The sequence below is a fragment of the Mobula birostris genome, chromosome 9, assembly GCF_030028105.1.
Source record: "Mobula birostris isolate sMobBir1 chromosome 9, sMobBir1.hap1, whole genome shotgun sequence".
Classification (NCBI taxonomy): domain Eukaryota; kingdom Metazoa; phylum Chordata; class Chondrichthyes; order Myliobatiformes; family Myliobatidae; genus Mobula; species Mobula birostris.
In genome coordinates, this window is record NC_092378.1 from 146,754,081 (window position 1) to 146,776,667 (window position 22,587).

General features: G+C 42.9%; 1 protein-coding gene across 6 annotated transcripts in view; it reads right to left on the bottom strand.

Moving 5' to 3' along the window:
- tsc2 (TSC complex subunit 2) overlaps positions 1 to 21,522 on the bottom strand; it is a 136,528-nt gene extending 115,006 nt beyond the window's left edge. For 5 of the 6 annotated variants that reach the window (XM_072269069.1, XM_072269068.1, XM_072269066.1 and 2 more), the window contains exons 1-7: positions 21,445 to 21,522; positions 8,292 to 8,442; positions 8,083 to 8,169; positions 7,157 to 7,267; positions 5,889 to 6,033; positions 2,346 to 2,463; positions 132 to 180 (exon numbers count right to left, since the gene is read on the bottom strand). In XM_072269069.1, the coding sequence (XP_072125170.1) occupies positions 132 to 180; positions 2,346 to 2,463; positions 5,889 to 6,033; positions 7,157 to 7,267; positions 8,083 to 8,169; positions 8,292 to 8,426 (645 nt within the window). In that variant the 5' untranslated portion in view covers positions 8,427 to 8,442; positions 21,445 to 21,522. Of the gene's footprint in view, positions 1 to 131; positions 181 to 2,345; positions 2,464 to 5,888; positions 6,034 to 7,156; positions 7,268 to 8,082; positions 8,170 to 8,291; positions 8,443 to 21,444 lie in introns of those variants that run through there. The other variant, XM_072269070.1, reaches the window with a different exon arrangement.
- Positions 21,523 to 22,587: the final 1,065 nt, after the last annotated feature.

Sequence of the window (22,587 nt, forward strand, 5' to 3'; positions counted from 1 at the left end):
CATGCAAAAAACAGCACATCACAAAGACTTGAGGGGATTTTCAGTGTATGAGGCGAATTAAATAAATTTACAGCACAGAAAATGTTATGATACTACGCAAGCTGATTGTGCACCACACAGTAGACACTAACCTCTATATCTGTTGGCACTGTAGTCAGATTACAGAGGACACAGATCTTACTGCAAGTAAAATGAATATGCATCACCACAGAGGAAAACGTGCAGAGAAACAAATTATACTGCATAACTAGGATAATCACAGAAAAGTAAATTAAAATTACGAGGTAATGTAAATTTATTCCATTGCACCTTTCAGAAATTCTAAAGATATTTAAAGTGGTTTAGGATGACAAACACAAGAGATTCTGCTGGATACCTAGAACATACACAAAATGCTGGAGGGACTCAGTTCAGGCATCATCTATAGAGGGGAATAAAGAGCCAACATTTCAGGCCCAATCCTGATGAAGGGTCTCAGCCTGAAACATCGCCTCTTTATTCCCCTCCATAGACACTGCCTGACGTACTGAATCCATTCAGCATTTTGTTGAAGGTTCAGCTACTTAGGGCAACATAATCCTATTTTCAGAGGCAAAAAAAATCACTGGAGCAATCAAATTCATGCAGCAATGTGATCAATGCAACAAACTCGAACATCTCTCAATAAGTAAGATGGCACTAGGCAAAATAATAGGTCAACACAGACTAGATGGGCCGAAGGGACAGTTTTTGTGCTGTAGTACTCTATGACTAAGAGGTTGTTAATATCAAGGGTTTGCACGCAATAACAAAGCATGACTGGAGAAGTTTTGCTGGAAGTGTACAACTTTGACTAGATCAAGTTCAATGAGAAATGTGGTAACACTAGGGAGGATGCAGAGTAACCATACAAGGATGTGACCAAAACTGTTTAGTTGTGAGATGTGATCAACTAGTCTGGGGTTTTCTTCATTGGAAAAAAATGAGACCAAGGAAGCAACACCCACCCTGTTCATGGACTGCCTGTCCCAATCCCATCAGGGAGGTGGCAGTGTAGCATTCATGCCAGGACCAGCGTCAAAAACAGTTACTTTCCCCAAGCAGTAAGGCTTCTTATCACCTCCACCCGCTAACCCACCCCCCAAAATGACTACTTATCATTTCTTGTCAGAGTCACCATATGTACAGACACTCCTATTCCTAGCATCACTACGTACATACAATGTGCAGTATACAAGCTATGTATGTAAATTTAGTGTATTTTGTAAGTGTTTTTGGTTGCATTGGGTTTTTTTTTAAATTACTGCATCAGATCCAGAACAATTATTTCATTCTTTTACACGTATGCACTCAAAATGACATTGAACAATTTTGAACCATTTCTCTAAGCAAAGAGGGATGCTGCCCAATCTGCTGAGTTCCTCCATCTTGTTATGAGTGTTTCTCTAAGCAAAGATATTGGTAACTAAGCTCAGATTTGCTAACTAGCACCAAAATCATAGGGGTGTAGAGGAAAAACGTATTTTCACGCATAGCAGAAGTTGCCTGGAACTCATTTCCTGAAGGTACAGTGAAGGTAGAAAGCATCACCATATTCAAATGATAATTGGACAAATATTTTGGTGTAACCTACACAGATTAAAGATTATCTTCCAAGTAGAAGATAAGCAGCTGTTTTTGGCAAATTCATGCACAGCAATTCAAATGTCATGTGTTGTAAATTTCCGAGATTCTAAGAATCATGTCTCCAGTTACAGTCCTTAATGCATTTTTTATTAATGCTTACTTCTTTATAGAATAGGTAGGAGAGGTTTAGGTTTTTTTAATGCCATGGACCTATGCCATTAAGCAAGGGGACACGGACCCCAGGATGGGAACCTCTGATTTAGAGGGATATGGGACAGATAATTGGGACTCATTTAGTTTAGCAACTAGGTCTGTGTAGAAGAGTTGGGCCAATGGACCTTTCCCACCCCCACCCCCCCCCAACATGGTATGGCTCTATGACTCTAAGCTCTTCAGAATAACAAAGTAGGTAGATGGCTTCAGCATTCAGCTCTCCAAGGAGTAATGTGGGATATTGGGAAGGGACAGGGAACCTTGCCTTGGGGAGGAAAGAAAAGATAGATGTCATGTTCTTGATTTCAGTCCAGGAATCCAAAACCACGGCCATTTAGTGGCCAAGAAAGTGCCAAATTCCCACACACAACTTGCACATTCGGCCACAAGCATTTCATTTTAAAACCAGGAACTGTAGCCAATACATGGATAAAGCAGATTTAGGCACTAATAGAGAATTCCTGCAGTTTTAACTGTTCACTAGAACTTTGCAAAGGGAAGTGTTCCAAAGTAACTTTCTCACTTACTGCACAATCTGGTCCACAATCTGATCCAAGTAGCAACTGTTGAATTTGACGAGATTGACCAGAACTTCCAGAAACTCCACCGTCAGACCAATTTCTAACCACTTGAGAACAAATAAGGCTTTAACAAATACAAAGACAAAATTAGACTGCTTTCGAACTTTAAAACAAATTCTCATTTAGACAACGTGGGTATAAAACCACAACTGATTCACCTGGTTATGGTGAAAACTCTTCCATATTACCAATACATGACACAATTAATTAATCCATATTCAGAATTCTTATTTCTTACTGGGCTGGTTCAAAGGACAACTAAGCATTAGCCAAGCTAGGTAAGGAAGAGAGATTAGTGAACTAAACTATTTTTAAATAATAAACATAACAAGCCAGTGATTTTCAGTGTTTTAAAATTCACTGTCAGCAGAGGAGGCTGAACAGGCACCTCTAGATCATAATGGAGGTCTCTAGACTGGCAAATTCATCATTAAACCAATCTAACCTCAGCAGCAGGAACCAATTTCGGGCTACATTGAAGGAAAGAAAATGCATGGATGACTTTGGAGCAAAGAGATGGTAGCAGAATAGATGGATTGCTCACTATAAAGAGAGTTTCTGTAGATGATAGAAATCCAAAGCAACACACAAAATGCTGGAGGAACTCAGCAGGCCAGGCAGCATCCATGGAAATGAACAGTCAATGTTTCAGTCAGACTCTTATTCAGTCCTGAGAAAGGTCTTGACCCAAAACATTGACTGGCTGACATGCTGAGTACCTCCAGCATTTTGTGTGTTGGATTGCTCACAATGCAGAGCCATTAAGAACTCAACAGATTGAAAAGTATTCTACTCTACTATTCTGCAGTTTACTACTCTATTAATAACCATTCTGTAGATCGATATATAAACTATGATCAAGGATCTTGAGTCATCATATGTTCTCACTGCTGTGGCAGCTAGTGGGGAAATAAACAATAAATAGAGGTAGCACAGCTTTTAAAGTAGATTTAAGAATGCAGAAAAGAAAAAATAAATCTTAGGCCCACTTCATATGAGTGATTATTAACACTGCTGCATCAGCTGGGGGAAGACCCTCTAATCTAAGCAACCACAGGTCTGTTCCAGTTTATAAACATCCCAGTGATGTGCCCGTATACACGACTGAGCATTTGGGAGATCCGTAAGATGGATTTGCTGACAACTGTGAGGTGCAGGAACTTCACTCACGGCTGCATTTCTGACTTGTTATCTACCCATTGTTTTAACACTGTTGAACAGGTTTGTTGGTGGATAATTTATCACAACATCAGAAGACACAAGAGCAGAGTTAGACCATATGACCCATTAAATCAACTCCACCATTTAATCATCTAGTCATGGTCTTGCACCTTATTGTTTGCCTGTACTCTGTAAATGTAACACTATATTTGCATTCTGTTAATACCTTCCCCTTGGTACCACCTCAATGTAATGATATGATGAAGTGATCCTGTGGATGGCATACAAAAAGTTTTTCATTGCACTTCAGCACGTGACAAATTAATTATCGATTACAAACAGTTCTCAAGAATTGAGTCCTGTTGTGACTGGGGGAGCAGTTGGGATAATTTGGCTACAGATTATATTGAAGTCACAACATTAAATCAGAGCAAAGTGTCTCAATCAAAAATTATAGCACCTCATCCCAATAAAAGCAGGCATGTTCAGTGCAGTTAGTGGAAGTTTGCTTTATACAAATCCAGCGCATAAAACCAATTGCAGTCACTTATACCAGAGAACAAAGCCAAATGCATCCATGTGGTGTAAGGGTCCACTTCAGTACAGATTTTAAATCCATCCTAAGCCAGGAAATTTACTATACCAGCGACTGAACGTGATATATATCCATGCATTGCTGTACAGTCAGCCTTTAGAGCAGGGGTTTCCAACTTTTTGTTTTAAATGCCATGGAGCCTTACCATTAAGTGAGGGGTTCATGGACTCCAGGTTGGGAACCCCTGCTTTAGAGGGAATGAACAGCTGTTGGAGAGAGAATGCAACTGGATCACAAATCCCCAGCAAGGTGTATCCAGTCCCAAGAGCTGAAATGAAGTTCAATAGAAAAGGGATTATCAGTGACAACTGCATTCCCACCAAATCTCCTCCTCGTTGGTAAGGAGACTGGGCTCCCTCACCTGAAGTAGAGGCTCAGTCACCCTGGGGAATAGGCCGCACCTCCATCCACCGGCTTGTGATTACCCATCACCAATGCCCCCCCCCCCGCCCCCATCAGATGTGGATCTGCAGTAGCTGCTGCTACTGAGCCCCAGGCTAGATTTGCAATCTCTATGATCATATAATCACTGTCAACAGCCTCTTAAAGGTGGAGTGTGTGGGTGGGGTAATCACACAGGCTTTATACATCAGATACCAATCCCACTACAACAGTGGATAACTCGACAAATTGCCAACCCAGCTTGCCGACCACTGAGGATGAATTTTTTTTTTGATGCCCAGTATTCATACATAGCCAGCAACCACTGAGATCAGGTCAGATAACAAGACTATGGCAATGTTGCTGCAAAACAGGCTCATGTAATTAGCAGCTAGTATAACACTATTGCAGCTCGGAGATTTCCAAAGTTCAGGGTTTAATTGCAGCCCCATTCTGCAAGCAGTCTCTCCATGTCCTCCCTGTGGGTTGCATGCATTTTCTCCCAGGTGCTCTGGCTTCCTCCCACAGTCCAAACACATACCAGGCAGGCAAATGGAATTTTGTAAATGATCCCATGATTAGGTTAGGGTTAATAGGGGTTGTGGGGCTGTTGTGGCAGCGTGGCTGTAAGGACTGGAAGGACCTACTCTGCCCTGTATTGTTAAATAAAATAATTGCAAACTATGTCTATAATTTCTCCATAACTGCTTTTACACAATTTCAACATACACAGCAAGTCAGAACAATATTTAAAAAAGGTCTATATATACATTGTTTTTGTTTGGTTAAAAAAAATTATTCCTTCTCTTTAGTAATATTTTCCTAAACAGATGATGGCATTTGCATCAAGAGACATGATACTACACTTAATGGGAGCACAATACAAATGTTGGGGATTGTTATTTTAAACTATTAATGCAGTCAGGAAAACTAATTGAATGTGTATTTTTGCCTATCTAATATCATTAGTATTTTGCTCTCTAAACAACATTGATGCCAAGGGATCTTATACCTAATTTTTTCAGCATCACCCTAGTCATTTCTAAAGATCTCTCTCAATGCAAACCATACATGGGGTGGCACAGTAGCACAGCGGCTAGCACAACGCTTTACTGCACTGACAACCCAGGTTCGATTCCCACCGCTGCCTGTAAGGAGTTTGTACTTTCTCCCCGTTGTTTTCCTCCAGTTGGTCAGTTTCCTCCCACAGTCTAAACATGTACTGGTTGGTAGGTTAACTGGTCATTGTAACTTGACCCATGATTAGGCTATAGCATGAAATTGGGGGAACGCTGGGCGATGCCACTCGAAGGGCCGATTCCGCACTATATCACAATAAATAAAATGCATACACAAGTCTTCTTCAAAATAGGTGATGTCTTTTCCATTTTCTGTTAGTGCTTTGAAGACTTCTAGTCTCTCCTGTAGATCACCGTTCATAGGGTAATCCTTGATAACACGGAAAAAGTGTGCCCTCATTGGTCCAAGCCTTTCCCCCTGGTTAAACAAGCACAGTACTGAATATATCATTTAATAATAATATATTTTTAAAAAATCACCACATAAATTTTGTATAGTTACATACCAAAACATGCAAAAGGCAGAATAAAGATCCTAGTCAATCTAGAATGCCAGAATACTGAATACATACGTGGGCAGTTTCAATAAGCCATTTTCATTTTATTACTAATAACTTGTAATTTACTGTTTAAAAAAAAATAGCTTGACAGCACAAAACCTAATCACCAGCTGGTCACATGTTGGAATAAAGCTAACAGTAAGAACATGAGCAGCATATGCATTATACAAGCAAAATCTACCAAATTACAGACAGGAAAAGTGGAGCCCTTCAATTTTCCAAATTCAAGTAGAAAATGACAACAGCAACACTAGTCTAAACAAACAAAATGTAGCTTCGTTAAGTGTGAACTGACAGTGCTAGCACATTGCTGTGTGGGAGCTGCAGCAAGGCAAGGGTTAAAGACAACATCCAGGCAAGCATAACCAGGAGCAGTGTGTGGTCAACTCAGACAAGTGGGGCCTCTGAAACAAGACTTTTTCTTTAAAAAGTTCTTTGAAGATCAAAGGTCCCCTTTACACAGCAGGGGGTGCCAGAGACACAAGAATCAAATGGAAAGATGCAAAACCCACTCAACAACTGAGGGGCAATTGCTTTACTAACTTCAAAGTATCTGTGTCAGTTTGTAGTTTCTATTGACTTTTAATGCTTCTATTGTGAATGGCAACAATTGATCTTGCCAGTAACAATTCAATTTACCAAACAGTCAATATCCATAACTGATAGGGTAATTCTGCATTAAAAACAGCAAAGCCATCTCTCCCGGTTTCAGAGCAGTGTGATAACAGGGCTGTTCCGCCTGTGCACAAATAAAGTATCTTTGAGGAATAAGTGTTCGCATACTCTTGAGTTCAGTTCATCGGCGACAAGAGTTGTTCCTAAAAACTTTAGTTTTCAGCAATAGACCATTTCTTCAACAAATAGAACAAGCCTTATTAACAAATGGATATTGATTTAGCAAATGGAAGCAGCCTCAAGGGGAAAGAGCAACTCCAACTGTTGCCAATGATTCAGCACACAAGCACAACAACTGTAACTTACCTGTCCCTGAATAATAGCTTTCATTAAGTGTAGTACTGCATGCCTGGCTTCTGAGGGCTGTTCATCAGACATCAAGTCAAAGACAGCCTGCCACACAGCCTCCACTGCATGCTAAATATCAAACAATCAACACAAAGAGATTACTGGCACCTTTGACATGACAGTGTATTCCTGCACAGCAAGAAACAGATCAGCAAAAATCCTTGAATGAGAAGACTGAATACGACAGTTCTAATACAAAAGACATAAATGGAAACAAAAAAATCATACACAGGCAACTATTCAGTCCATCAAATCAGTGTCAAAACAATCCAACTAGCTCCCTGCACCCTGCTATAACCTCATTTCTACATTGTATGCCCCCTTAAAAGCTAAGATTCAAGTTCCCTCTGGAAAGTTACAACAGTATTATCTAACACCATCCAAAGACAATGCATTCCAGATTATAATTTTTAGAAAGAGTCTCCAAGCATATCTCGCCCTGGGAGAAAATTCTTTGAGAAAAAATAATTTGATCATCTAAATCAGAGGTTCCCAACCTTTTTTTATGCCCTGGACCCCTACCATTAACCGAGCAGTCTGTGGATCCCAGGTTGGGAATCCCTGATCTAAACACTGAAACTAGAACACCTTTGAAGTTAAACACATTGCTGAACTGCATTGTGCTGGCCAGTCATGGAGTGGCATCAGAACTGGACTTAGAGGCGGATGGCCCAGAGTTCGAATCTGGCCGGGTCCCAACCTGCAGTATCTGTGTGGGAAAAAGGCCTGGAAACTTACTTCCATATCTTGTCCCAAAAAAAAACACAAATGGACAACTACACTATCCACAGAGTTGTCATGTGTTGATAACAACTCAGCAGCACTCAACAAACTGTAAAAACTAAGATAGTTACATGGATGAAAACATCAAGAACAGTTCTTACCTCTTCAAATTTCCTGGTCCTAGCAAGTTCACAAACATGTCCAATAGTTTTTATTCTATTGTAAAGTCCACTCTCTATACTCAGATCCTGAGGAAGCAATTCAGGGGGGAAAACAAAACATTCTTCATGAAAACATTCCATGCAGAACTAACCAGAAATACTCTGCAAACAAAAGTGGTATCACATCTTTTGAAAATTAATTACGATACCTTTAGTATTTCCAAAGTGATTATGAACTCCGTTGGCTTGCATTCAGTTTGTTTGGTGCTAATACGGGTGCCAATACCCAGAATGCTTTTGAATCGCTCACGGAATGAAGAGTCTTTGCTTGGAAGCTTGGACATGTTCACCTAAATTACCCTAAAGCGAAAAGCACTGGATTAGTAATAGACTAGATTATTGCAATGTATTTATACTGGCCTTCCAAAATAATCCATTGACACAATTCAATTCATTCAGAATGTTGCTGCTGGACTTAATTAAAACCAGGACGAAACAGCATATCGCTCACATCCTAGTGACTCTGCATTAGCTTCCTGTATTTTTCTAAGAAACAATTTTAAAATTATTTTACTTGTTTTTAAATCTCTCTATAGTCTGGGACCAGAGTACATCACAGAATCACATTAGTTTTATAATCCTGCTCAAGCTCTCAGGTCTTCTTCCACCAGTTTCTTAAATTTAAACAATCTCCCTCAAAGGAAAAAAAAAACAGGTCAGCTTTTGTTTTGAACTAAACTGTGGAATCAATACTAAAAACTATCAGGGATGCAGACTTACTTGACACTTAAACACTAGCTCTAAACTTATTTAACCTTGCTTTTAATTAATAACTTGCTGCCTTTTATTTTCACATCTACACTTTATCCCATCATGAAGTACTTTGAACTTCATCGGAACTACTTTGAACCATGCGGAGCAGACTCAATGGGCCAAATGGCCTACTTCTGCTCCTATATCATATTTGTATGAAAGGTGCTCTATAACCAAATCATTAGTATTATTAATACTGTCCAAAAGATCTGTGGCATTGGACTATGTTGGTCATCAGTGCAAATGACATTTTAAGGTTCAAGATTCATGTTTGTCACGTGTATATTGAAACATACAGTGAAATGTGTCATTTGTGTTAACAACCAACACACCCAAGGGATGTGGTGGGGGCAGCCTGAAGGTGCCGCCACACATTCTGGTGCCAACATAGCACATCCACAAGGTTCAGTACTGCATGTTTTGATGCTAACAGTGGCATGCAAAAGTTTGGGCACCCCGATCAAAATTTCTGTTACTGTGAATAGTTAAGTGAGTAGAAGATGAACTGATCTCCAAAAGTCATAAAGGTAAAGATGAAACACTCTTTTCAATATTTTAAGCAAGATTAGTGTATTATTTTTGTTTTGTACAATTTTAGAGTGAAAAAAAGGGAAAGGAACACCATACAAAAGTTTGGGCACCCCAAGAGATTTGAGCTGTCAGATAACTTCTACCAAGGTCTCAGACCTTAATTAGCTTGTTAGGGCTATGGCTTGTTCACAGTCATCATTAGAAAAGGCCAGGTGATGCAAATTTCAAAGCTTTATAATTACCCTGACTCCTCAAACCTTGTCCCAACAATCAGCAGCCACAGGCTCCTCTAAGCAGCTGCCTAGCACTCTGAAAATTAAAATAAATGATTCCCACAAAGCAGGAGAAGGCTATAAGAAGATAGCAACACACATAAAAGTTGCTGGTGAATGCAGCAGGCCAGGCAGCATCTCTAGGAAGAGGTACAGTTGACGTTTTGGGCTGAGACCCTTCATCAGGACTAACTGAAAGAAGAGCTAGTAAGAGATTTTAAAGTGGGAGGGGGAGGGGGAGATCCAAAATGATAGGAGAAGACAGGAGGGGGAGGGATGGAGCCAAGAGCTGGACAGGTGATTGGCAAAAAGGATATGAGGGGATCATGGGACAGGAGGCCTAGGGAGAAAGAATTGGGGGGGGGGGGGGGAGGAAGCCCAACTGTCCAGCTCTTGGCTCCATCCCTCCCCCTCCTGTCTTCTCCTATCATTTTGGATCTCCCCGTCCCCCTCCCATTTTCAAATCTCTTACTAGCTCTTCTTTCAGTTAGTCCTGACGAAGGGTCTCGGCCCAAAAAGTCGACTGTACCTCTTCCTAGAGATGTTGCCTGGCCTGCTGCGTTCACCAGCAACTGTTATGTGTGTTGTTTGAAATTCCAGCATCTGCAGATTTCCTCATGTTTGCAAAGAAGATAGCAAAGCGTTTTCAGGTAGCTGTTTCCTCAGTTGGTAATGTAATTAAGAAATGGCAGTTAACAGGAATGGTGGAGGTCAAGTTGAGGTCTGGAAGACCAAGAAAACTTTCAGAGAGAACTGCTCGTAAGATTGCTAGAAAGGCAAATCAAATCCACCGTTTGACTGCAAAAGACGTTCAGGAAGATTTAGCAGACTCTGGAGTGGTGGTGCACTGTTCTACATTGCAATGACACCTGCACAAATATGACCTTCATGGAAGAGTCATCAGAAAACCTCTCCTGCGTCCTCCCACAAAATTCAGCATCAGATGTTTGCAAAGGAGCATTTAAACAAGCCTGATGCATTTTGGAAACAAGTCCTGTGGACTGATGAAGTTAAAATAGAACTTTTTGGCAGCAATGTGCAAAGGTATGTTTGGAGAAAAAGGTGCAGAACTTCATGAAAAGAACACGTCTCCAACTGCTAAGCACAGGGGTGGATCGATCATGCTTTGGGCTTGTGTTGCAGCCAGTAGCACGGGGAACATTTCACTGGTAGAGGGAAGAATAAATTCAATTAAATACCAGCAAATTCTGGAAGCAAACATCACACCGTCTGTAAAAAAGCTGAAGATGAAAAGAGGATGGCTTCTACAACAGGATAATGATCCTAAATACACCTCAAAATCCACAATGGACTACCTCAAGAGGCACAAGCTGAAGGCTCTGCCATGGCCCTCACAGTCCCCTGACCTAAACATCATCGAGAATCTGTGGATAGACCTCAAAAAAGCAGTGCATGCAAGATGGCCCAAGAATCTCACAGAACTAGAAGCCTTTTGCAAGGAAGAATGGGCGAAAATCCCCTAAACAAGAATTGAAAGACTCTTAGCTGGCTACAGAAAGCGCTTGCAAGCTGTGATACTTGCCAAAGGGGGTGTTACTAAGTACTGACCATGCAGGGTGCCCAAACTTTTGCTTCAGGCCCTTTTCCTTTTTTGTTATTTTGAAACTGTAAAAGATGGAAATAAAAAAGTAATCTTGCTTAAAATATTAAAGAAATGTGTCATCTTTAACTTTATGCCTTTTGGAAATCAGTTCATCTTTTACTCGCTTAGCTATTCACAGTAACAGAAATTTTGACCAGTGTGGCCAAACTTTTGAATGCCACTGTATGTGATAAATGAAGCTAATCTTTCCCTTAATCTTTTTTTGACTGGCTGCATTACAGCCTGGTATGGGAACACCAATGCCTGTGAGCCGAAAATCCGACAAAAAGGTCGTGGATTTGGCCCAGTACATCACAGGTAAAGTCCTCACAACCATTGAGCACATCTACATGAAACGTTGCTGTTGAAAAGCAGCATCCATCATCAAAGATCCTCACCGTCCCGGCAATTCCCTTTTCATGCTGCTGCCAACAAGTAGAAAATATAAATGCCTCAGGACTCTCACCACAAGGTTCAAGAGCAGTTAATACCCCTCAACCATCAGGTTCTTCAATAAAAGAGGATAACTACAAACAATTAAAGACTCCTTTGTTATCTCATTCTTGTTACTTATTGTTATGTCTCTACATTTCGAATTTGTTGTCCATTGATCCTGTTTATAGTTACAGTTCTATAGATTTACTAAATATGCTAAAAAGAATTTCAGGGTTTGTATGTGGTAACCAATAATAAATTTTACTTTTAACTTTAAACTTTTTAGAACTTATCTTTCATAGCTCAATCTCTTCTGGGTTTATTGAGAAAAACAGAACTTCATGCTGGGATGTTACTTTACAGATGTCAAAATGGACAAACTTACGATCAACAATTCAATAATTTATAGGCAAATGCAGCGAAATTATTTCTTCTAGTAAAATAGAATCAGTATCAATTAAGTGTGTGGCAATTAGAAATTAAATCAAGGAGCAAGTCAATTAAAAGACATCTGAAAATGTTAATCCAAACTACTGAATAGCTGTACAACTGAATCTTTCACAGCTTGCTCTCAAATTTTTGGTACAGTAGAGATGTGGAGCCAACAGCAGGGAAGTGGAAAGCAGCATTCAAAATGCTGGAGGAACTCAACAGGTCAGACAGCATCTATGGAGAGGAATAAACAGTTGATGATTCAGGCTGAGACCCTTCATCAGGACTGGAAAGGAAGAGGGAAGAAGCCAGAACAAGGTGGAGGAGAGGAAGGTATATAAGCAGGCAGATGATAAGTGAAGCTAGGTGAAAGGGAAGGAGGGTAGGTGGGGGAGAGTGCATGATGAATTGAGAAGCTGGGAGCTGAAGGGTGGCCTTGGGTCCCACACCACCAGGTTCAGGAACAGTTATTACCTTTCATCCATTAGGCTCTTGAACCAGCTCACTCACAGGGCTTTCAACCCACAATGTAGTGCCAAACCAGCTAAAAAGTAAATCAAGATGCTCCAAAGAAATTAATTCCTCCATCTTCCTAATATTCATGTGCCTATCTACAGGTCACTTAAAAGTCTCTAATGTGTTTGCCTCTACAACCATACCAGGCAGCGCATTCCAGGCATCCATGACTCAGAGTAAAATAACTTACCCCTCATCTCCTTTGAACCTACCCCCTCTCACCTTCAATGCATGCCCTCTGGTACTAGGCATTTCTATCCTGGGGTAAAAAAGATACCCCATCTACTCTATCTATGCCACTCAATCTTCTAAGCCTCTATCAGATCTCCCCTCAGCCTCTGCCGCTCCAGAGAAAGCAACCCAAGTTTGCCCACTCTCGCAATAGCACATGCCCGCTAAATAAGCAGCATCCTGGTAAACCTTTCCTGCACCCTCTCCAAAGCCTCAACGTACTTCCTATAAGACTATGCAATATTCGAGCCATGGCCTAACCAGAGTTGTTTTTTTAAATATACAAAGATGCAACATAACTTCTGTCGAAACATTTTCCAAGAACAATCACGGTCGTGGAAAGACCATGATCGCCTACGTCATATAATGAACAAACAATTTGTCATTTGTTTTATTTTTGTATTGGCAGTTTGCCTTTTGCACACTATTTGCTTGTCAGTCTGTGCGCAGTTTTTCATTGAATCCACTGTATTTTACTGTTCTGAGAATGCCTGCAAGAAAATGAATCCCAGGGTAGTATATGGTGATATGCACACACTTTGATAATAAATTTATTTTGAATTTTGAAACGGCAAAGGGCTGTGAACTGGATGAGAAAAGAACAAAATGACTATGCCCTGTTTGCACACAACAGCTCAATTGAAAAGGGAACCAAACTTTCCAAATTTGGGTGAGGAACTGCTCCCACTTCCAGAATTCCATTGCATGCCGTTTAGAATTATATCTCCCAAAGGAGTGAATTATGTCAAGAGGTTCTGTCACTAGCTTGCAACCACAAGCTTCAGAAAGACACAGCATTAGGCTCTCCTGTAATCTCTCGGATTTGAGAGGCTTTAGCCACTGCCTCCACAATGTCCTTGGTTGTAAAGACACAGCAAAGTACTTAAGTTTAAATATTGAGATACAGCATGGTACGGCTCTTTGAACCATGCCACCCAGCAATCCCCCAATTTAAAATAATCACCGGACAATTTACAATGACCAATTAACCTACCAACCAGTAGGTCTTTGGACTATGGGAGGACACCAGAGAATCAAAAGGAAACCCACATGGACACAGGGAAAACATACAAACTCCTTACAACAGCAGCAGGAGTTGAACCCAGGTCGCTGGTACTGTAAAGTGTTGTGCTAACCACTATGCTACCATGCCACCCTGGCAGTTAAGTGAAACTGGCAACATTCATCTCCAGTAATGAGTCGATTTTTCTTCCAGCTTCTGGATTTCTTCAGCACTCGCGATCACAAAGTGAACCAAGACGAGTTTCACCACAAGACCGTCATCAAAAGTTGGACAACAATGTAGTAACTGGAATAAATCACACGAGTGATTCCAGTTCTTCACTTTTGAAACCTAGCACTTTGGGATGTTCTCAAAGTAATCTGTAATCTGAAAGGAACCATGAAAGAGCAAGCTTCTCTTTTTGAACATCATTCTTTAGAATTAGACAACATACTGCAATATAATTGTATTCATTTCTGACCATTAGACCAAAATACCACAAGATTTCAGAGCAGAATTAGGCTATTTGGCCCATTGAGTCTGTTCTACCATTTCATCATAGCTGATCCAATTTTTCTTTCAACCCCAATCTCTTGCCTTCTCCTTGTATCCCTTCATGCCCTGACCAATGGAGAATCTATCACCCTCTGCCTTAAATATACATAAAGCTATCTGTGGCAAAGAATTCCACAGATTCACCACAACCTGGCTAAGGAAATTCCTTATCTCAGTTATAAAAGGACACCCCTCTATTCTGAGGCCGTGTCGTCTGGCCTTAGAGACTCCCACCATAGGAAACACCCTCTTCCACATCCACTATCAAGGCCTTTCATCACTCGATGGGTTTCAATGAGGCCACCCCTCATTCTTCTGAATTCTACAGAATAAAGGCCCAGAGCCATCAAATGCTCTTCTTATGACAAGCCATTCAATCTGGGAAACATTTTCGTGAACCTATTTTGAATCCTCTCCAGTTTCAGCACATCCTTTTAAGAGGCCCAAACCTGCTCACAATACTCCAAGTGAGGCCTCACCAGCACTTTGTAAAGTCTCAACATTACATCCTTGCTTTTATCTTCTAGTCCTCTTGAAATGAATGCTAACAATGCATTTGCCTTCCTCACCACATGACTCTCCACCTGCTCCAGTAACCTCTTCTCCCGTATGCAACCCTCCTCCTCCTCTTCCTGGACAATCCGCTATGGTCTTTTGCCTGCTCTTGATTTTTTCGTTGCTAACTGCCAGTGGGACCCCAACCATCTCAACTTTACTACTCCCCTCTCCAATTCCAACCCCACTCCTTCCAAACCCACTACTCTCCACTCTCTCCGCAGAAATGCTAACCTCACCATCAAAGCCGCAGATAAGGGGTGGGGGGGGGGGGTGCTGCAGCAGTCTAGAGCATTGATCTCTACCTTGCTAAGGCCTGGCAACAGTCAGACACCTCTTCTTATTTACCCCTCAAACAGGAGCACCAGGCCATTGTCTCCCACACCATCACCAGCTTTATTAACTCTGGGGATCTCGCATCCACTGCCACCAACCTCAATTCCATCAGCCGACACCTCCCATTTCTACCTCTTACCCAAGATCCACAAACCTGCTTTTCCAGGTAGATCTATTATTTCTGCTTGTTCCTGCCCCACTGAACTTATATCTGCATACCTCGACTGTTTTATCTCCCTTTGTTCACTCCTTTCCTACCCACATCTATGACACTTCACATGCTCTTGATCTTTTCAATGATTTCAAGTTCCCTGGCTCCGATCATCTTATTTTCACTATGGATGTCCAGTCTCGATACACCTCCATTCCTCACCAGGAAGGCCTCAAATCTCTCCATTTCTTTCTAGACACTAGACCCAACCTGTTCTCCTTTAGCACCACTCTCCTCCATTTGGCGGAACCTGTCCTCACGCTCAATAATTTCCCCTTTGGTTCCTCTCACTTTCTTCAAAAGGTGTAGCCATTGGCACTTGCATGGGTCCCAACTATGCCAAGCTTCTTGTTGGCTACATGAAAAAGTTGATGTTCCAAGCCTACACTGGTATCACTCCCAAACTTTTCCAACGCTACATTGACAACTGCATTGGTGTTGCTTCCTTCACCCATGCCGAGCTCATCGACTGTTTTATTTCTGACACCTCCCTCCCCTTTCTTGATCTGTCTGTCAGACTGTCCATCTTTCTTGAACTCTGGAGACAGCTTATTTTTCTGATGTCTATTACAACCCACTGACTCTCACAGCTACATGGACAATATCTCTTCCCACCCTGTTACTTGTAAAAACACCATTCCCTTCTCTCAATTCCTCCATCTCTGAGGATGAGCCTTCTCATTCCAAAACATAGATGTCCTCCTTCAAAGAAAGGGCTTCCCTTCCACCACCATCAATACTGCCCTCAACCATTTTACACACATCTGCCCTCACCCCATCCTCCCGCCACCCCTCCTCAACGACCATGCCACCAGCCTCCATATCCAGCACTTCTGTAACTTCCAATTTCCAACAGGATCCCACCACCAGGCACATCTTTCCCTCCCCACCCCACCACTTTCAGATTTCCACAGGGATCACTCCCTACGCGACTCCCTTGTCCATTCGTCCCTCCCACTGATCTCCCTCCTGACACTTACCCTTGCAAGCAGAACAGGTGCTACTCCTGCCCCTACACCTCCTCCCTCACTACCATTCAGGGCCCTAAACAGTCCCTTCAGGTGAGACAACGCTTCACCTGTGAGTCTGTTGGGGTCAGCTACTGTATCCGTTGCTTCCAGTGTGGCCACGGGATATTGGCAAGACCTGGTGTAGCTTGGGAGACTTCTTCACCAAGCACCTTCACCATCCACCAAACAAAAAGCAGGATCTCCCAGTGGCCATCGGTTTTAATTCCACTTCTCATTCCTATTCCAACATGCCAGTCCAGGGCCTCTTCTACTGTCATGATAAGGCCACATTCAAGCTGGAGGAGAAACACCTTATATTCCATCTGGGTAGCCTCCAACCCGATGGTGTGAACATCAATTTCTTGAACTTCTGGTAATGTCCCCCCCCCCCCCACCACTTCACCATTCCCATTTCACTCTCCATCAACTCCCTCTGGCACTCCACCTCCTTTACATTCTTCAATGGCCTTCTGTCCTCTCCCATCAGATTCCCCCTTCTCCAGCCCTGTATATTTTTCAGCAACTTCCCAGCTCTTTACTTCACCTCTCCTGGTTTCATCTGTCACCTTGTGTTTCTTCATCCCCTCCCCCCCCCCGCCATCATCTTACTCTGACTCCTAGACTTTTCTTTCTCCAGTGCTGGAGGAGGATCTGGGCCTGAAACTTCTACTGTACCCTTTTACACAGATGCGGTCTGACCTGCTAATTTCCTCCAGCATTGTGTGTTGCTTGAATTTCCAGCATCAGTAGATTTTCTCTCGTCTCCAAATTAACCTTAAGGGAATCCTGCACGAGGGTTCCAAGTCCCTTTGCACCTCGTTTTTTTTTTAATTTTCTCTCCACTTAGAAAATAGTCAACCCTTCCATTTCTTCTACCAAAGGGTATGATGATCCACTTCCTGATACTGTATTCCATCTGCCGTTTCTTTGCCCACTCTCCTAATCTGTCCAAGTCCTTCTGTAGCCTCTACTTCCTGAAAACTACCTGCCCCTCCTCCACTGATCTTCACATGGTCTACAGACTTTGCAACAAAGCTATCAATGCAATCGCCCAAATCATTGACATAAAATGTAAAAAGAATAGACCCCTGTGGAACACCACCAGTCACTGGAAGACATCCAGATAGGCCCCCTTTAGTCCCACTCTTTGCCTCCTGCCAATCAGCCACTGCTTTATCCATGCTAGAATCTTTCCTGTAAAACCATGGGCTCATAGCTTGTTAAGCAGCAGGGATATGGCAGCTTGTCAAAGGCCTTCTGAATATCCACGTACACAACATCAACAGATTCTCCTTTGCCTATCCCGTTTGTTATTTCTTCAAAGAATTCCAGCAGATTTGTTAGGCAAGATTTTCCCTTAAGGAGCCCAAGATGATTTTAGCCTATTTTACCATGTTCCTCTAAGTATCCTGAAACCACATCCTTAACAATCGGCTCCAATATCTTCCCAACCACTGAGGTCAGGCTAATCGGCCTATAACTTCCTAAAATCTGCCTTCCACCCTTCTTGAAGAGTGGTGTGACATTTTCAATTTTCTCGTCTTCAGGAACCATTCAAGAATGACTCATCAATATAGTCCATTATTCCATCTGCATTTATGATTGAAGGGTATGAAATGCATGTGGTATTAAACTTTCAATCTGTCACTGTAGAAGAATTCCTAGTGGTACTTACACATTTTTACTCCACTGATAAGAGCTCAAGCTTATCACAGTCAAAATACATCATGCACGTTTATAAAGAGGTAGCAATTATTTCATGTTTTATCTGTGGCATTTGTTGTTACTTTGACAGAAGCAGTTTAAAAATTAGAGACGAAAGATTCCAGTTGCAGGGATATGCAGCCATATACAATCTACCTGGGGAATTCAGCAAGGAGAGCAGCACAAAGATGAGACAAGACTTTCCATAAATGCTGTGCGGCCGGCTCACGTTCTTTCAGCATTTTGTGTGTGTAGCAGGGAGAGCAGAAGCCGTGGGAGGAAAGGAATTGTCAAAACCTGCATGAGGACTGACAGGGGAGAGGGCCAGTATAAAGAGAAGAGGCGGTGCCGTGAGACAGGACGCCTAGTACTGCACAGGATTGAAGTACACTGCAGAGAGTTGCAAACTCAGTCGGTTTCATCATGGACACCAGCCTCTGTCGCATCCAGGACATCTTCAAGAAGCAATGCCTCAAGAAGGGGGTGTCAATTGCTAAGGACCCCCATCACCCAGGTCATGCTTTGCTCTCACTGTTATCATCAGGGAGGTGGTTCAGGAACCCAAAGACACACACAATTCAGGAACAGCAGCTTCTCCTCTGCCATCCTTTCTCTGAATGGACTATGAACCCATGAACACTACCCCTCTACTTTATTATTTCTATTTTTGCACTATTTAATTTAACCATTGTAAATATATATTCTAGTAAACGATCAGTAAATGAAACGAGACAGGGGAGGTGAGGATCCAGTGGTGAGAGGGAGGTGAAAGAAACCAGGATGAAAATGGGTTGACGGGAACTGTTGGGGAGGTACAAGAAAGAGGGAAAAAAAAATTCATGACCAGAGGTGGATTAGGAGAGGACGGTGTATAGAAAACATGGGAGGGAAAGGTTAACCGCGTCTGGAAAATTCATTGCTCAGACATCGGGTTGTAGGCTATGCAGGCACAATATGAGGTGCTATTGTTCTAGTTTTGATTGGAGCTCACCCTGTCAGTGGAGAAGGCCAAGAGTGGGAAGGAGATGACATGGCAGACAACAGGGAACTCAGAGCAGCCATGTGTACAAAAGCTGGTGCTCTGCAAATCAGATTCACATTTATTTGTCACAGGTACATCAAAACATACAGTCAAATGTGTCACTGGCGTAAACAACCAACACACCCAGGGACTTGCTGGGAACAGCTCGCAAGTGTCGCCGTACATTCCAGCGCCAACATAGTACGCCACGTTGTTGCTTGCGTTGTTCAGCAGAACAAGCCCCTTTCCCACCCTCCTACTCACACACACAGACAAGCCTCCAACCCCAAGAAAGTCCTTGGCCTCAGACTCTCAGACACTGGCACTCCAACTTCGGACTTCACCTCGGAAACCGCCGATCACTGGTTTGACCTTTGGGCCTTGGCTTCCAGACTCGCATGAAAATCCAACCCCACAACTTTGTCACCTGGTTCCCCAGCCTGTGCTCAGTCTCGCCAGCACAGAGGGGGCCACACTGCAGGCACTGAACGCAGTAGATGAGGCTGGAGGTGGGTCTGAATCTCTGCCTGACCTGGAAGAGCTGCTGCAATCCTTGGATGGCGAGGGAGAAGCTGCATGAACAAGTGTTGGATTTTCATGCAAGTCTGGAAGCCAAGGCCCAAAGGTCAAAGCAGTGATCAGCGGTTTCTGAGGTGAATTCCGAAGTTGGAGTCAGGGAAGAGTAGGTGAAGAAGGATGAGTGGACCAGGAAATCTTAGAGGGAGTGAACCCTATGAAGGCAGAAAGGAATGGGGAAGAGAAGACATGGCTAGTGGTGGGATTTCATTTCATTTCCAAGTCAAAGTAAATTTATTATCAAAGTACAAACACAATACACTACCTTGAGATTCATTTTCTTGCAAATAAATACAATAGAATTTATGAAAATATATATATACATATATATACATATACACACACATATACAAAGATTGATAACCAAAAAGTGGAATTTTTTTTAAAAAATACAGGGAACATGGGTTGTAGAGTCCTTGAAAGTGAGTCCGTGGGTTGTTCATTTGGCAGACATGACCAGATGTGCTGGATGCAGAGGCTAGAAGAGTAAAACCAGGAGACTAGGGGGACCCCAGCTCTCTTCACTGTAGAGCAGGGGCTCCCAGCCTGGGGTTCCACAGACCCCTCATTAATGGTAAGGGTTCATGGCATTAAAAAGGTTGGGAACTTCTGCTAGAGAGATGTTGGGTGAGAGCAGACATATCAAACAACTCAGTACAGAATCCAAACAAGGTTCCTCACACCAGCATAGGCCACTGTCTGAATCCTGCCAAACCACAATGAGCAAGGTTAAATAACCTTTGGCCCTGAGAAGGGTGCAAGGTGGGGAGGGGTGAAAGGGAAATGGGGGGGGGGGGGAGAAGAGGAGAGAAACTGGTGGACCCGTGGAGGGAGGCAGATGGGCCAAAGATGCAGTGGGAATAGAGTGAAGATAATCACTCCCTCCTCCCATGGCTCTGTACCTGGGCAAGGAGGAACAACCACACCCCATATTTAATTTTCATACATACCCAGGGAGAGTGGGCCGAAATGATCTTGCAGAGACAAATGCCTCATCCCAGTTTGCCCCCGTGGGCAGGGGAGGGAGCCAAACAGCCACTACACCATGATCCAGTGCCCATAGAAATCAATGCCCCCAACACCCTTTCCCCTTGGGTTTAATGCCCTCACTAGCAATAGATAAGGGTTCAATGCTCCCAGCCATAGCTCAGACCCAGAATCTGACCCTACACCCGAGGTTAAATACCAACCCAAAGCCCTGGTTCTGGGAAGGGAAAAGAGTGCTATCCCGCACCAGCCTGGCCCTGGGAAAGGGGTTGAAAGCCTCTTTCCATCTCAGCCATGGAAAGGGGGCTCAAAGAACTCCCACTCTGGCATTACGAGAGTTCAGTGTCTGTAGACCCAGTCCCGGGCCACAACCTGCCCGGCCCTGCCGAGGGTCCCAACCACCCGCCGCTATCCCACGGCCCACGATGGGGAGGGATCACACCACCTGCCCCTGCCCCGCCCCCCTCGGAACCTTCCCTGCAGCCAGCGCCTCCCCCGCGGCCGCCCACCCGCCTGGTCTCGGCCCCAGCAACCTGCACCTCCCTGCCCCCGGTAAGCATCTGTCACCTACCCCCACCGCTCGTTCCGAGCCCGGTCGCTTCACTCTGCCATGGGACCGGCTACAGGCCCAGTCCAACCTCCAGGAAGTGACCTAAATGCGCAGAGCTCCTTCCGTCTTTTATCGCTGGAGCGGGCGCGCGACCTCCTGGGAGTTGTAGTTTAAAGCAAAGCTACAGCTTGGTCACAGCCACAGCCACAGGTCCAAATCTGTATGTGTCAACATTTAAAACCATAAGATTATATGTACTTTCAGATCCTCAAGTCAATTCCCATTCAGTAAAATCATAGCTGATCAATTTTCCTAATGTTCACAATCTAATGATCTTGCACCTTGTTTATCTGCACTGCACTTTCTCTGTGGCTGTCACACTTCATTCTGCATTTTGTCATGGTTTTGCCTTGCACTTAGTCAATGCACTGTGCAATGAATTGATCTGTATGAACGGCATACAAGATTTTAGAAAGGATCCACTGACATTGGAGAGGGTTCAGAGAAGATTCACGAGAATGATTCCAGGAATGAGAGGGTGACCGTATGAGGAACACAGACATCCCACCCTGCAAAAACTCATTTCAGGGAGGTAGCACCTCCCCCTGGTTGACCTCCAAGGGCGCATGTATACGGGACATTTGATTATGAAAGAACACATTTATTTGACACATATTGAAAGTATTTACACACACACACACACACATACATATATTTTGTTGAGTTTTTTGTTGGCAATCTCAATGCTAATGCAAATAGCTTTTCTATTTCTTTTGAAAACTTTCCTTGTACTGTGATGTGGCTCTGCTGAAAAGAACTGTGAAATACTTGAGCAGCCTTCCCTGCGATTAGCCTTCTTAATATGTTGTGGTCTCTAAAGGAAATAAAAGCATAAGGTGTAACCTTATTATATCGTCTTATGTAATACTTTGTTTAGTGATTTTGTCTAATCTGTAAACCAATCTGTAATCTGTAAACGGGGTATATGCAGAAAATGTGACATTAAAATATGTACTTATATATTATCATGGAGTCGTTTTTAATTCTATTACAACTTTAAGCACGTCTACAGGGAGTTTGGCCTCATCACGTAGGATGTCAATAGAGTAGTTCCTTAGCAGCTAGCCAGCTAGTTTAAATAACGTTAGCTATGCTAATGAACGA